The sequence below is a fragment of the Panicum virgatum genome, chromosome 1K, assembly GCF_016808335.1.
Source record: "Panicum virgatum strain AP13 chromosome 1K, P.virgatum_v5, whole genome shotgun sequence".
NCBI lineage: Eukaryota > Viridiplantae > Streptophyta > Magnoliopsida > Poales > Poaceae > Panicum > Panicum virgatum.
The window spans coordinates 19,329,028-19,344,424 of record NC_053136.1 but is presented as its reverse complement, the minus strand read 5'-3'; the positions used below and the strand labels follow the sequence as shown (position 1 = coordinate 19,344,424).

The 15,397-nt window shown below is 44.8% G+C and overlaps 1 protein-coding gene and 1 long non-coding RNA gene across 3 annotated transcripts; both read right to left on the bottom strand.

The window, feature by feature from the left end:
* Positions 1 to 375: 375 nt before the first annotated feature.
* On the bottom strand, positions 376 to 3,823 carry LOC120698650 (protein DETOXIFICATION 16-like). Its single transcript, XM_039982357.1, has 8 exons — positions 3,404 to 3,823; positions 2,735 to 3,279; positions 2,561 to 2,647; positions 2,399 to 2,455; positions 2,042 to 2,280; positions 1,195 to 1,313; positions 1,002 to 1,088; positions 376 to 914 (listed from the first exon to the last, which is right to left on the bottom strand). The coding sequence occupies exons 1-8, from the start codon at positions 3,638 to 3,640 to the stop codon at positions 789 to 791; spliced, it is 1,497 nt and encodes a 498-aa protein (XP_039838291.1). The 5' UTR covers positions 3,641 to 3,823; the 3' UTR covers positions 376 to 788.
* A 1,458-nt stretch (positions 3,824 to 5,281) lies between these two features.
* On the bottom strand, positions 5,282 to 6,915 carry LOC120698644. Of its 2 annotated transcripts, XR_005684973.1 has the most exons (3): positions 6,867 to 6,915; positions 6,555 to 6,773; positions 5,282 to 5,699 (listed from the first exon to the last, which is right to left on the bottom strand). It is a non-coding gene; the product is annotated as an uncharacterized LOC120698644 (long non-coding RNA). The 2 variants fall into 2 exon arrangements; XR_005684972.1 differs by having other exon boundaries at positions 5,282 to 6,773.
* Positions 6,916 to 15,397: the final 8,482 nt, after the last annotated feature.

The following is a 15,397-nucleotide window of genomic DNA, read 5'->3' as shown; positions in this document are numbered from 1 at the left end:
ATAGCCTGCCTATGTAAATTACCTGATTCCATGACACCTAAAAACTACTTGATGTACTTGATGTGCAGGTATTATAAACACATATACACATGCTAAGCAGGATCCAAAGCTGGCGGTTCCAAATTTACTGGGCCGATTTCCTATGGTGGCCCATCTAATTCCTTCAGGCGATGGCTATTAATTTTGCAGTGCACGCGACATGTAGTCGCAGCGGAGATATATGGGTTGGACCAGAAGGGAAGGGTGCTGAGCGAGGTTTCGACCAGAAGAGGGGAGATAGAGCTCGAGAAAGGTTTTGAAAATAGTTTTGAGTTTGATTGTTTTTCGAACTTTGATTTTCTTGATGTTACAGCGCTCAATCTCCCAATCAAATCATTCACGAAACAAATTCAAACAGTGTAACTGTTTGGTAAATTTGCTACGTACACATACCAGTGCACCTATTGGCATGGCGACACATTCGAATTTGGAGCTGAAGACGAGTTCTCAACCTCAGAGCGTAGGCGCTATGTATCTATCTGTCTTACTAACGCTCGTCAGCATTTACAACGCATTTTCAAATCTGGATTTGATCCCATGCCACAAAATCTGCGGGGCGGGTACCGAGTTGCTTACCGAGGTTTCAGACTTCTAAAACCAATTGAATACATCTTCAGTGCTCTGCTACACATTCCTAAGTGCATTTCTTTTCTTAGAGACAAGGATGGAGAAAGCTTCTAACTGAAGGCAAAGCAGCAAGTACATGATGCCATCAACCTGTGCTCGGAGTGGTAGAACCCTTTGTCCCCTCAAATGGTCCCTTGCGCACCCTTACCAACAAAACTGCATCCATTTGGATGCTCGCTACCACCTGATGTTACCGTGTTGCCGACAGGAAGAGAAGAACTGAAAACTCTATCATTGGCCTTCAGTGCCTAGAAACCCAACAAGCAACATTGAGAACAAGATGAAACAAAGAGTCTGAATCAAGATGCACTCAAGGTCAGACTTAATAATCTTACTTCTTTGTTCCAGTTGGTGCACAAGGTGATGCAGAGAAGCAAGAGCATCTGCACTGCTACTCCACACAAGATACCAAGCCAGAGTCCCTGCTCAGTTCAAACCGTTCCTTTTAAGAAAGTATTTTAACTGCGAAACTGAAAAGAAATGGAAATTCTCTTATTCCAAAAGGAAATTGATGAGAAAGCATAATACCATTCCTCTGAGATGACAGACAAAGGCGAATATGGATGCCGCAGGGATGCCAACAATATAGAATGCAGAAAAGTTGATAAAGGCACCAATCTTTTGCCGGCCACAGCCTCTAACAATACCTGCACATCAAGTACATAGCCTGCCTATGTAAATTACCTGATTCCATGACACCTAAAAACTACCTGTTTGTTTAGTAAAAATAAAAAATGTCAATTATTACTGACACTGCCATCATTTTGAGGAAATGGTAAAGGCATGAGCTCAAATGCCGAATGTCCAAAATGTGTGGAAATCTTCTTCTCCCATCGCACTTAGTCTCCACGTTCATGTGGGCATCCACCGTTGAAATGCTCAATGTCAAAATATCTGATTTTTTCTGTTTCTCTCTTTTTTTAATATAAGAAATCATTTATTTTCCTGTTTCTGCACAGTACAGATTTTGAGAAAATGGCAAGCGCGCATTAGCTCAAATGCTGAAAGTCTAAATTTGTGGAAATCTTCTTCTCCCATCAAGCTTAATCTCCACATTCACGTGGACCTGAGCTGAGATGCTCCATGTCAAAGTGTCTGGACTTTTCTGTTTCTCTGTTTTTTCGTTTTAGAAATGGATCTATTTTCCTGCGCGGCACAATACAGCTACAGAATCTTGCAGCACCCTATTTCCATGAGTTACAACTTAGACTGAGCTAGATAAGATCATCAGATAGTCCATATGACCATACCCTCCCTCCTCCTTCGGAAAAAAATGACACGGAGAAGATGAGATCATAGACTGAACCCTGACACAATCGACCCTCTGAAAGACATAGCTAGATGCTGCTATTGTCAAATAAGGTGTGTCACATACCTGAAAGAACACACTGCAGACTGTCAAATAAGGTGCACACCGCGAGGATCGGCGTCAGCTTAGCGGTGTACAAGGCCACTTCCTTCTCATTGCTGTACGCGTATCCCAGTAGATTACGGGCCAGGACCATGAAAAGACCTTCACAAACGCCCAGGGAGATCGCCAGGAGAATGACCACCCGCGTCGCGAGGCGCGCCGCCTGCGGCCGTCCTGCACCAAGCTCGTTCGAAACACGAATGCTGCCGCGCACGATGACAATAATAATCACCATCTCTAAGAGCATGACTAAAGTTTTTTTTGGGGGGGCATTGTTAGAATATGACTGATCTTGATCATCGTCAAGTTCGGACCACAGACCTTGCTGCAGAACCAAGTCCCATCGGGAGCATGAATGCAAAGACATAGGTGTTGAAGCTGCAAGAACCAGAACCACAGTAGAAAAGAACATTAGATCGATCAGAGGGCAAGCAGCATTGACATGTTCAACTTCAGCATAGGAGGTCAAGCTTAGTCTTTTACCAGATAGACATCACGGCGGTCTCGAGCTTTGGGTTGGGGAGAAGACCTGAAAGAAGCACAAGGATCTCGAAGGACCACCACTCCATACTGCAAAAAACAAGCCCAGCGCAGACACTCATCGGCAATCCATCTCAATGTAGTACAATGGTAGTATGTGCAGTGCGTGTTCCTCACCAGACCATGGCAGCGGACGGCACGGCGAGCTTGAGGAAGCCCGGGATGCCGCGGAACGCCTCGCGGGAGAACCCCGTCCAGGTGTCCCTGCAGGCCGGCGAGACCCTGACGTAAATGACCAGGACCGTTAGGTTGACGAGGTTGGAGACGGCGTTGGCCAGCGCGGCGCCGTTGGCGCCCATGCCCAGGCGGCGCACCAGTAGCCAGCAGACGGCGACGTGCGCCCCGGCGGTGGCGGCGGAGCTCGCCATCACCGGCACCACGACGTTCTGCGGCTGCAGGAAGCGGACGTGGCACTGCAGCTGCCCGAACAGGAGCAGCGCCGGGAGCATGCGCCGGGTGTAGCTGCCGGCCCCCGCGGCGATCGCCCGGTCCTGCCGGAACCAGACGAGGATCTCGCCGGCGTAGGCCCAGACCGCCGCCACGGGGGCGGTCGCCGCGGCCAGCACCAGCATGGCGCGCTGCTTGTAGACGCCGAGCAGGTGGCGCTGCCCCGCGCCGAAGGCCTGCCCGCACAGCGTGTCCAGGCTGCTCGCCATGCCTGACTGGCCGGCCGGCAACAACGGCCGCGGCGGGCGCGCGGCGTCGCCTCCGGTCAGAATTCAGAAACGAAACGAGAGGGAATTCGAATCCGTCTAGTTAGCACAAGATCAAGATGGATATGGTTACCAGCAAGCTGAAGCCCGTGACGTTGGCGAAGGAGGTGGCGAGGGAGGCGCTGGCGAGGGGGAGCTCGCCGAGGCGGCCGACGAACAGGATCGAGATGGTCTGGATGACCTTCTGCAGGAGGAGCCCGGCGGCGAGCGGCGCGGCGAGGCGCAGCTGCCTCCTGACCTCACCCAGCGCCGAGCTCTTCTCGACCTCGCCTCCTCCTCCCACGGCGCCGCCTCCGCGGTGATCCTCCATGGCCGCGGCCGGTGCGAGGAGAGGACGAGACGAGATGGAACGAGTGAATCAACGGCTACGGAGCTGGGACCTCGCTGACCATGCCCGTCCACCTGCCACCGTTTGGTGATCGAATCGGTGGGACGAGGGTGAAGTCAAAGCGGCCGAGCCAGAGGACAACGGCCTGACCTGCCAGGAACACGAGTCCGCGCAAGGGAATTTTGGGTGACTGGTCACATCACATGTCGGCAAAGTTTTCAACCAGCGATGGGGTCGGCACGGAAACAATAATGATGCCGTTTCTCTTTGTCGCACCCAGCTACTACTTCAGTAGTACTAGTTGACTGGCAAGGCTAAAAAGATGGATGCTGCAATTTTCGTTTGTCGTACAAGACAGTGCTGGGGTGCTCATCTTCTTTGTTACTGTGAGAACCGCCCAATTTACCCTCGGTTTAGGTGAAATTATTGATTAATCCTTTAAGACGAGGGCTAACACGTGACCGTCTCTCGACACGCCACGTGCTAATCCACACCTTAGAGGCACTTAATCAACACAATTCACCCAGAACGAGAGCAAACCCGGTAGTCCCGGTACGTGTTTGCCACATGCCCAGGATTAAGCACACGTACCGTTATACAAACGCATACATTGCTGATGATCCACAAAGAGCAATTTTATTCATTTATTATTACAAATTTGATATAGGTGGGTCCAACCTAACTTCATTACAAACCTTGGGCTCACAGAAACCATATTAAACAGAAACTTAAAGATTATTATATTTACATGCTCTCACGGAGTTCGATTACGAAGAAACTTACTACGATGATGATGTCTTGCTCAAGGACACCATCCCAGCCTCAACGACCTACTCCTCCCCCGCGCCTAAATCGGCGGGGTAGAAGTGGCCGAACACCACTTCGGGTTCACCTGCAACTAGGGTTAGAAGCACCCTGAGTACAAAGGTACTCCGCAAGACTTACGCAAATAAATAAGCAAGGATCATGCAAAGGCTCAAATAAAAGCTTTAAGGTTAAGTAATTATTGCATAAGCATGAGCTCTTCTAACAAAATTAATTAAAGTTGCCCAAACCCCCAAACACTTTTAGTTGATTAAGAGAGTAACATCATCTATAACTGATCATAGATGTAACAAGAACCGTTCCCATCATAAACGATAATCTATGAGGAGTTCATGGGATAATGAGCTTGCTCATAACCGAGAGCGCGGCAATTCGAATTGGTTATAACCTTGCAAGGGTGTACTACTTTACCCACACGACGCGAGGACCATGCGACTCACCCAACCGGCCAAAGTTGGATAAGGGGCACTCGCGACAACCGTTCCCAACATGGCTCGATCATTGAAATCTTCACACCTAGCTTACGCGTAGAGACTTAGTTTCCACCGGGGACATCTCTAAACTTTCCTACACATAGGTCCATCCAGGGGACACCTCTAAGCCTCTCTGCATAGCCTTTAGCCACGTATCTAGGACTGTACATCAATGATCAAGTCAAAGAAGGTAATTGGCTTATCCGTTCCATTATATTGGATATGTGGTAGCACGGAAAGGTGCTCAAAACCAACGTCGTCCACTCGGTCCTTAATCGATCCAAGCGGACTATGCCCATGTGACTTCATTCTCTAGGCCCTAACATTCCGCTCGAATCTCGATACTGCACTCCACTTGTCCCAGATACTCAAGTGCACTCAAGGATAATCAGGTAAGTGTGATACTCCAAACCATTCCTTTCGAGCAAGCAATATGAGTATTCTAAGCAGGGCTAAGCATCTAATCAGATTAAGTTATTAACTGACTAACAAGTGACAAGGACATGGATAACAATTCAAGGAAGGGTAATGCAAGAGAATAGGTATCAAAATGCAATACATACATACTATATAACCCCATATTACCCGGTGATGTAACTAACTAACTCAGATTAAATAGGAGTAAAGAATCATGCTTAGCTGCTTGCCTGGGTTAACTTCGGGCTCGACCATGAACGGGATTCCGGGTTCAGGCTCGACGGACTCGGCAGGCTCAACGGGTTCGTTCTCCGACGGTTCAGTCACTATAATGCATGAATGAGATGCCAGAATTAGCATGATGCCCTGATTGTGCAACAAATGCTATGCATGAAATGAGATGCATGCATTAGTGTGATATCCTAGATTATGCAAGGGTGACAAGACGTGAATAATGAATGGCACATATGCGATGATGCACAAACGTAACACACGCGACAACAACCAATCACTATGCAAACACGAACGAGGAAACTAGAGCAAGAATTAGGAAATAAACTTATAAAACAAACATAAATCACAAATTAAATTGAGAAAGCAAAGAACATTACAAGGAACTCATGAAAATTTGGATTTACATCAAAAGCATTTTCCTAGAATTAATCATAAATATATCAATTTTTAGTTACTCTAAATAAGATAAAAAAAAGAACATGCAAACGAGTCCAAACAATTTCCATAAAATTTGCACAGGAACTAAACATGTAAACAAGGCTAACAAAAGTGGTTTTGCCATTTTATCATTTTCAGAAAATATTTATGCAATAAACAACATTTCAGACCAAGCACAAAATCGAAACAAAACGCTAACCAACATGCGAGATTCATGCAAGCAAGTTGTACCACTGGAAAGAACATTTCACAAGGAGCCTAACAAAATTTGGTTTAGCATTTTTAGAGCATCACACAAATAACTAAGCATTTAACTCACTTTTGCAATATTAAACCACAAGTAAATCTACAGGACAGTAACATGCAAAACTATATTTTTCAGGAGTAGATCTAAGCAAAAGGAAACTAACAAAACAAGTTTCACTATTTTTGGATCTATATATATTTTTCTATGATTTTTGCAAACTCAAACACACACAAGTACAACAAAGATTGTTATTAGCTTCTACCACTGCTCATCTTCTTCGTGTCCACGAACAGACCCACGACGCGCGCGACGCGGCGGACGGCGGCGCGGCGAAGCAGGGCTGGAGAGGGGCCGGAGGCGCGCGCAAGGCATGTTCCAGGCGACGGCAAAGCTCACCAACAACGGCACGGGCGGAGAGGAGCGACGACGGGGCGGCGCGACGACGAACAGCGGCGGCGGGCGGAGGGCTGCGCCAACGGCCCTGCAGGGAGGGGGAGGAGGCCTGGTGAGGAGGGAAATCGAGCGAGGGAAGGGAGGAGATGCTCCTCGCGCAAGGAATCGAGAAGTAGCTCACCGGAGACGGCGAATCGACGGCGGCCGATGGAGCTCCTCGCGGCGGCGTCAATGGCGGCCGGGCGGCGCGGACTCGATTCCGCCGGGAAAACGCGGGAGCGAGCTCGAGGAGGCTGGAGGAGGTGGAGGGCGAGGTGAGGGGGCCGTGGGCGCGCGAAATCGAGGAACGGCGGCCGGAGTTCGTCGGCGCGGCGATGGGGGCGAGCTCTGCTCGAGTTCCAGGAGGAGGAAGATGGGGAGGAGAAGGAGAACACGGCAGCGGGGAAAGGATAAGGCCGCGGCGTCGTCGTGGAGGATGGGGCGAGCGGAGGACGCGCGCGGCACGGAAGCCGGGGATGGCCGGCGCGTGGCGACGCGTGCGTGCCGCGGCGCAGAACAGAGAGGAGGAAAGAAGGAGGCTGACGGGTGGGCCCGGCGGGAAAATTTTATTTATTTCCTTTTTTTTCTTGGGCACATCTAAGAGATGGTGCACAATGACACGAATGATGTGACAGAGAGACATTCCTAGGGCTTTCTTGATGGTGATTGTGTCCACATATATAAAATTTAGAACAATGAACTTCATCAAGAAAGTGGAGTGTGGTAGAGAGAGCACTTACTCATCGGAAAAGAAATCAGGGTATTCTTTGTAGATAAGACCTGATTGAAGATCGAGTGCCTCCGAATCGACGGGGTCGGTTGGGACGCTATGACACTTCTCCAATTGAGAGATAAGAATAACATTGTATAAGGCGGAGAGTGATTGCGGATGAATGACAGAGAATGATACACCAGGAAACATTTCTTAGAGAAAGGATATATTTGGTCAGCAACACAGTAGATTGATTGATACAGATTTGGAATCCAAAGAGGAAATACAATCACCATCAAAGTCGGCTGAAAAGGGCTGGTTGACCATTCTAACGCTAACACATAGTAAGATTTGGCAAAGAAGAGAGGTTCTAAGTTCTGGAAGAATCAAATTCTGAATTAGGTAGTGATCCTATACAGAGAAGACGTCAAGGTGAGTTCTTAAGGAGCTCGGAGAAACTGAAAAGAAAGAGTATCAAGGCAAGTTTTTTCTCAAGAACATTCTTGCTCGATATTGTTTATTAATTGAATTGAATGATACAAGATGCACATGTTGACATGCCAGTTAGTGTACTAATTGTGACACCTCTGGTGTCAGTTTAACCAAAGCCAGGCAATTAACATAACTCCACACACAAATGAGCTAAGAAAACTTAAATAAGAACCCTATGTCTAGTTCTTGCAAACTTGTGTGTGAATGTATGTGTGCATGTGTTTGAGTGCAATGTGTTTGAAAAACAATAATTGGTACCCTTTTAAACTTGACTTGACATGTGTGGTAATAAGGTAATAAAATACACCTTTCATAATGATCTATAAACTTTCTATGCAAATTAAATTCAAACTGGAAAACCATCACATGAAATGATTATTGGAACCATTCTTGGATTTGTGAAGAGCTACTAATTCAAACAAATTAAATAAACAAGAGTTCAATTTCTAGAAATAAGGAAGTTAAAAATAACTTTCAAACCAATGCACTTATGCATAGGAAAATGAATCTACATATTCACCATGTCATGTTCAACAAAAACCTAGTTGAAGCCTAGGAGTAAAAGTGCCAAAATTCACATGAAATGATAAGTATCTTAAATGGCAGTTTTTGGAAATAATTAAATAACTCTCAAACCATTGCTCTAATGAAAAAGTGCATAACACGAAAGTTGTAGATCTCGAAAAACTGAGCAAAAGTGGTATTCAACACTTTTTCATTTGGAGCCAAGAAGAGGGAGAAAATTTCAAATTACAGAACTGAGTTTGGAACTTCGGTTTATTTACGAAATTGCCACTCACCGTTTCTTCCACCTCCGGCTCCCTGCACCGCGCCTACGACGGCGTCCGTACGCCGGCGAAGCCACCTGGCCGCCCCACGCGTCGCGCCTCCGCCCAAAACCGCTCCCGCGCCCCTGGTATGGCCCCAACCCACCTTCCCTGGCGCCACAAGAGCTCGCCACGCGCCCCCCACCCTTTCTGTGCTCTCCACGGCGACCACCATGGCCGGCCGAGCTGCCACGGCCGTGCGCGCCTTCCCCAGCACCGTTCTCCCCGGAAAATTCACCCCCAGCTCGACCTCCCCCTCCTCCCTTGCCTATAAAAGGCCAACACGACCCTCCTCGCGCGCCGAAACCGCCGCCGCTCCGTTCAGTAACTCCGGCGAGCCGCAACTCACCGCGGAGCCCCCTTCTCCGGCCATCCACGCCCCGAACCAACCCCTGAAATGGAACCCCATCGCCCTCCTGAAGCTCTCCGACCCATCCTTTCCCTCATTCCCTCACCGGAGCATGGACGCCGGCGAGCAGACCCACCGCCGGCCGCCCCTCTCCGCGGACCCGCCTCCTCCGACCCTCTCCCGACGAGCCACGGCCACCCAAAGGTAGCTCTCGAGCCCCTCTCCATTTCCCCCCACTTTCCCCTCGCCGCCGGCGACTCTCCTCGCCGGAAATCCCAGCGCCGCCGCCCCTCTGTTCTGTGCAGTTCCGCCAGGGACCCCAAATTAAAAGAACCAAAACTTCCAGGGGTCCAACTGCAAAATGTACATGAACCTCAAAACAGCAAACTTCAAAAATTCCTAGAAAATCGTAACAAAATCGTAAAAATGCAAACTCAACTGTTCTGGAATCCTTAGAACAAGAACTACAACTTTTGTTACATTCACATGTTCATATTTTGCTTTTATTTTAATCTGAGAAAAAGAATAAGAAAATCACCTTATGCATGTTCATGAAGTTATACTCAGCAAATGACCTGGATTTTTGGATATGTTATCACTAATGGAATATTAAGATCACAGTAAAAAGATGACACCCAACCAAAACAGTTATCATGTTAGAACAATCAAGATTCTCTAATCTGTTGCTAGATTTCTCGATTTAATACTGGAAAATATGCACATGAACTTGCTCTGGAATTTTTACTACATACATGTGTAACCGAAATCTTGTGAATCCATAAATTTTAGATTTATTTGAGTTCATTTACTATATACCATGTTTTATGCTTGTTTAATCAACTTAATTCTCCATATATAGTTCTTATGCTCAGAAAAATCTATATTTATTTCTGAAGTCTCTTCTTAGCTATATGTTCCTGTCTAAAAATTTTGAGCTGCAGTTACTGAGTTTTTCTTTGTTGAATAATCATGCTTAGCATCTTAGGGCTAGATTTACTATTTTTGTTCTGAGTAATCTATACCATAACTGATCTTGATTTTTGGATATGATCTTGCTTACAGTATGTTCTATCTGTAATAAAAATTTCATATGCAGTACTAGTCAAATGCACCTTGAGAAATTTATGCTAAATCATGTTAAGTTAAATGCATAACTAAATTATCTGGTGGTTATAAAGCTCGATAATTTTTCTGGAGTATTTTTAGCTCATGAGTAGGCTCTGGTAAAAATTTGAGAACCATATCCCTAGTACAACTCTCTGGAGAATTAATATTAGTTAATGGCTTGTTGTTTTTGTTCTTTTTATTACCTCAGCTGTGTAAGTGAATAAAATCTGGAAAAATTACAGTACTGAGTAGATGCTTGGTAGATGCTTCCATAAAATTTGTAGCACCAGAACCCATGTCAATCTTTCTGTGCAAAAAGGTGAAGCAACTAGAGTAATCTACTTACATGCTTTGTTATGGTTAATTGCTTTATGATTAGATGCTGAAATTTACACCATAGATGTTAAAGTTTGGGATCTGTGTTACTTTAGTTTTTCATCACTAGCTCATGAGTAAATTGGTTGCTATGAAATAGTGAAAGTCTGCTATGTTTTAATGATAAGAATGAAAATCAAAACACACAGCTCTTTTATGAAGTAAAGTGAAATTAAGAACTACTCTATAAACGATTGCCCAGAAAATAGAGTTAACTAAGACCACCACAACAAACATGTGTTATTCTGGACTACAACTTTATAGTGATAAAAAAATATGTTTATATCATGTTGTAACAATATCATTTCTGCATGCATATAGAAACAGTAAATCTACTCGACGGTGATTACGAGTTGGTGCCCGCGCATACTACCACTCCGGAGAGTGTCTCTATTAATATTACTGACTTGAATCAAGACCTGAACCAATGTTCGGAAGAGCCCAAGGCTACTTTTGAACAGTGCCCAAGAAGGCAAACCCCGGTGCATAATCCCATTATTTTACACATTATCTTCATCTCACTATTTGTATATGTTGTAATAATTTTTTTTTTATTGCGCATTTACGTTTTCTAGGAGTTGATCGAAAACCTTAGGTGCATGATCCCTAGGTACCTATGTTTGTTATCCGGATCTTTTTCTCGACTAGTTGCCCTGCTAATTAGGTACGGTAGAAGTCGAGTGGTTTCCTGCCTCTCGCGAGCAAATAGGAATTGTACTGACTTTAATTCCTGCTGAAATGTAAGGACAACGGGCGGGGTTGTGTAGTTGTGATACCCCGCTGGTGTAGTCAAAACATGGCTAAGGTCGCGGTGTGTGGCTCATTTCGTTAAGCGTTTGAAAGTACTAGCCACATGCCGAGAAATATGGTAATCGGTAAGCTGAAGTACCTGATTGGACCAGCGAGTGGAACGATCTCGCACCCTCTTGGTAGAAGTAGGTTTTATTTTTGTCCGGACGTACGGGTGCAGAGTGGTCGGACTCTGTAGTCGGGGAGGGTGTTCCGGATCCACGGACTGGAAAGAAAGGGGAAAAGTAGCGTGGGCGGGAGCGAAGTCGATCCCCATGCGTGTGGTCTAGGTTCCCCTGGCCAGGTTGAAATCCGATTCAGAATCGTCCGCCTCTCACGGCATGAGACTGCTTAATGATTTCGGTCACATAGAGTAACAAGTGGAACATGATGATGATAATACTGCTGGTTGATTAAATGGTTACTCTACCATGTTTGTGTAGAGTTAGATGCAAACTTAGAATGCTTAATCCAACTGGAAGATGGCTAAATAAAATCTGAAAATAAGGATCAACATTTAGTGGTGTTTTTGGCAAAACAAACCCCACCAACCAAAAAGCCTTGCATGTCTAGTTATCGGACTATGTTATATCCGGTGACGGGTCAGTCTTGCTGAGTATTAGTATACTCAGCCTTGCTTGTGGCACTGTTTTTCAGGTACTAACTTCGAAGACCTGTTTGCAAGTCTTGCTTGGCCGTGTACCTTTCCTCCGGGCTGGTCTTTTGAGTGGGATGGTCCTTCAGCTGGCGCTGACCACCCTCCCGCTGAGTGACGCTTTCGTGCGGGCTTTATCGATGCGTCACGTTATTTCACTAGTTATCTTTTAATGCTTCCGCTGAACAATGAGACTTGAATAATTTGAGTAGATGGAACTCTGTAGTACTTTACTAATCTGAATATGGTTTGTAATAAATTTTCCTTTCCGCTGCAATCACTCTGAGATGTATGAAATGTTCTGTGTTGTAATCTCTGGGCTCACCTTCGTGTGAGTGTTGTCTGCTGATCCTGGAAGAGCGTGGCTTTTATCGAGGCTTCACTCGAGGAACTACCGGTGAGTGCCAATTTGGGTCAGAGTTGCTTAGCAACAAAGATCAGTGCACCCGGGCCCTGTTAGTTTGGGTGGTTCCGCCACAGCTGGCATCAGAGCTCGCAGACAGCCTACCAGAGATGGCAACCTCGGTTTTCAAACAACAATTTAAAACTTGACTTCAAAACTACTAAAGTTTTTGAAAGAGTTTAGGATCTCCAAGGACAAGTCTAGGACGTAAAGCCCTAGGGAATCTTATGGGTATAATCAGGTGGCTTATTTTGTATGGCTAACTTCCAGCACATTACTTTTCAGTATTTAAATTCTGTAATTTAAATTCTGCAACTACACGTCGCCGCGGAGGTATGCTTACTCAGTCAGCTGAGGGAGTCTGACCTTCCCGTCGGTGATGCGAGCCGAACGCTGAAGCTCAAGCAGTGGCCTACTTGAGCTGCTGCCCATATACCAACTTCGGTTGATTATATGGGGAGTAATGGTTCGAAATTGGAATTCAATTCCCCGTCAAAGATGGTACTCAGTCAATACGTTGTTTCGATAACGTATGTTTAACGTTGTCCATACGGCGGTAATTGTATGGATGCCGGTTCTATAGTGATCGGTAATGTATGGGAATGCTTTCGTGAGTGCTGGCACGAAAGGTTCATTTTATATACTGTCACTCTTCTGCAGGTACGCTAACCCGAAATCGAATTTTAGGCTATCTAGCTATATCGAGTAGCTACATAGTGAGAGACGTATTATATATGCCACCGAAACTAACCACGTAAGACCAAGGTTACTTGGCAATTATTTTCCTTGGTGAGGACGAATATGTTCTGCATTCATCCCTAAACCTTTAGCAAAGAAATGTTTAAAAGAAATCCCAATCAAAAAGGTTACAAATCCATCATTAAGGATCATCTAGGTAATCTGTAAAAATCTAAAATTCTGGTTTCCTCGAATTTTGAAAATATGAAAATTACCTCAAAATGAGTTTGTTCTGTAAGATGAAATGTATCTACGCAAAATTCCAAGCTTCTGTAAAAATATGAGAATTTTTGAAGTTCTCTACCATAGTGTTTTCGAATTTATAGTAACCCTATGCAAATCTGTCAAGTTGGAACAGTCTGCCTAAACTGAATTTTTCGACCACCTTAAGATGCTTATCTGAAAAATAGTTCAACACAAAAGTTTTAGGTAACTTAATATAGAACTCACTGTAAAATTTTGAATTATCTTTGCCTAATGGTTTGGGAGATATGGTCAATTTACTCACTCTCTGGACAATCTGTTTTCTGGTTTGACATCACTTCCAAACCTTGAGCATGTCACCTTGTTAGGTTCTGAACTGGCCTTAGTGTTGACTAGATGAAATGTTCCACACTACCTTGGGCATCTTGTGTAAAATTTTGAGAATTTTTGACCAAGTATATTGTCCTTGGTGAAGAAAAGACTAGCCCTCTATTTGCTGAATTTCTTGGACATCCAGTGAGGAAAACTTTTAAGGAAAAGACCATCATAAAGTTTTAATTAGACCTAGCCTTGACTAGAAAAGTTGTGCACAATGATATTAGGAATGCCCTAGTAAAATTTCAAAAAAAAAAAATTGGACCCCTCAATTTAGAGTGACGAAACTCTAAACTTGCTTCCGGTACAATTGAAATCTCTTTGTCCAATCTGTATCCTACGGGATATTGCTGAAATTTTCACCCTTGTATATGACTCTTCTTGGCTATGAGTTGAATAACCAAGTGGTCACAAATTTCATGATCTAGGTTCTCACAAATTTTCAAATCCATGAAGCTAGTATACTCCAAACTATAGACAAAACACTATCGCCCGGCCTGCGGAAAACAGCCAGAACAGAGAAGCAAAGACCGAATATTTCAACCATCTTAACCATTGTTTTAGCCTTTGGGTTGAATACCAAAGTTGTTCCAAATTTACTAAGCTACATTCCTACAAAATTTCAACTTCATTAGATGTATATAGTCGGAGTTATGCCCTAAATACTGAGACTCGGTTCAGAAAACCAGAGGTATAGTAATGGACAATTTCGACCATCTTACTCTTAGAATTAGCCTCTGAGTTGACTACCAAAGCTGTAGCACATGAAATTATCTAACTCCTGTCAAAATTTTAAGGCATTTTGATGAACGGAACGCGAGTTATGAGTTTTCTCGTAACCTGCAGCTTCCTGCATGATCGGTTAACCATGCCTTTCGAGTTCTACTCATCTGCCCATCTATCCTTTGAATCATACCAATGTTAGGGACCATATTGCTGGTGTTAACCCTTCCATATTGTTGAAGCGCAATGTTCTCCAACCTCAGGATGCTGGTTATCAATAGCTGAACAAAAAGAAGAATGACACAAGGAATGACTGAAATTACTTGGACGAGATGAAGGAATTCTCATTGCCCTTCTTGCTCAAATGGGTCTTTTGAAAAAAAAAATATAGGTGCACAAAAATGCTAGAATATCATGCATAATCATGACTGCAACATTCATGCAATACTTGTAGCAAAAGTACTACCGATGCATTGTTATTACATTCTCACGATTTAAATCACATATGCATCTGGGAAGGAATTGTGAATATTATCTGGCTCTTCATCTTCCTTTCTTGCCCCGAGCATTAATTGGGTTGCTATGTTTTTACCTTGTTGTGGTGTTCGTCACTAACCTAAGGTGCCGTGATGGAACCTAGGGCCTCGTGTGTGCTACCGCAACACGATTGTGCTACTAGGTGCGTGCTGGTATCTTGGTCTGTGATAGCGACTCCGTGGCAATCTATTTTCTTGCAACCCGAATAATGTGTTGAATTGTTTGAGTTCTATTTTGGTTCAACAAAAATTAAGAGTACTTGCCTGACCTTCCAGTAGCTAATCTACATTGCAACCTGAGCACCGCATGCTCATATGCATGATCATCCTACCAAACAGATATGCCACATCATGCATCTAAACCATGTGCATCAACAGTTACACACCA

Bases quoted from the DNA above. Each gene is read 5' to 3' on its own strand.
- LOC120698650 (XM_039982357.1), bottom strand. From the start codon at position 3,640: ATGGAGGATCACCGCGGAGGCGGCGCCGTGGGAGGAGGAGGCGAGGTC. The intron at 2,648-2,734 runs GTGAGGAACACG...TGTTTTTTGCAG, and splicing joins CCGTCCGCTGCCATGGTCTG to TATGGAGTGGTGGTCCTTCG. The intron at 1,314-2,041 runs GTATGTGACACA...CTTGATGTGCAG, and splicing joins TCTGCAGTGTGTTCTTTCAG to GTATTGTTAGAGGCTGTGGC.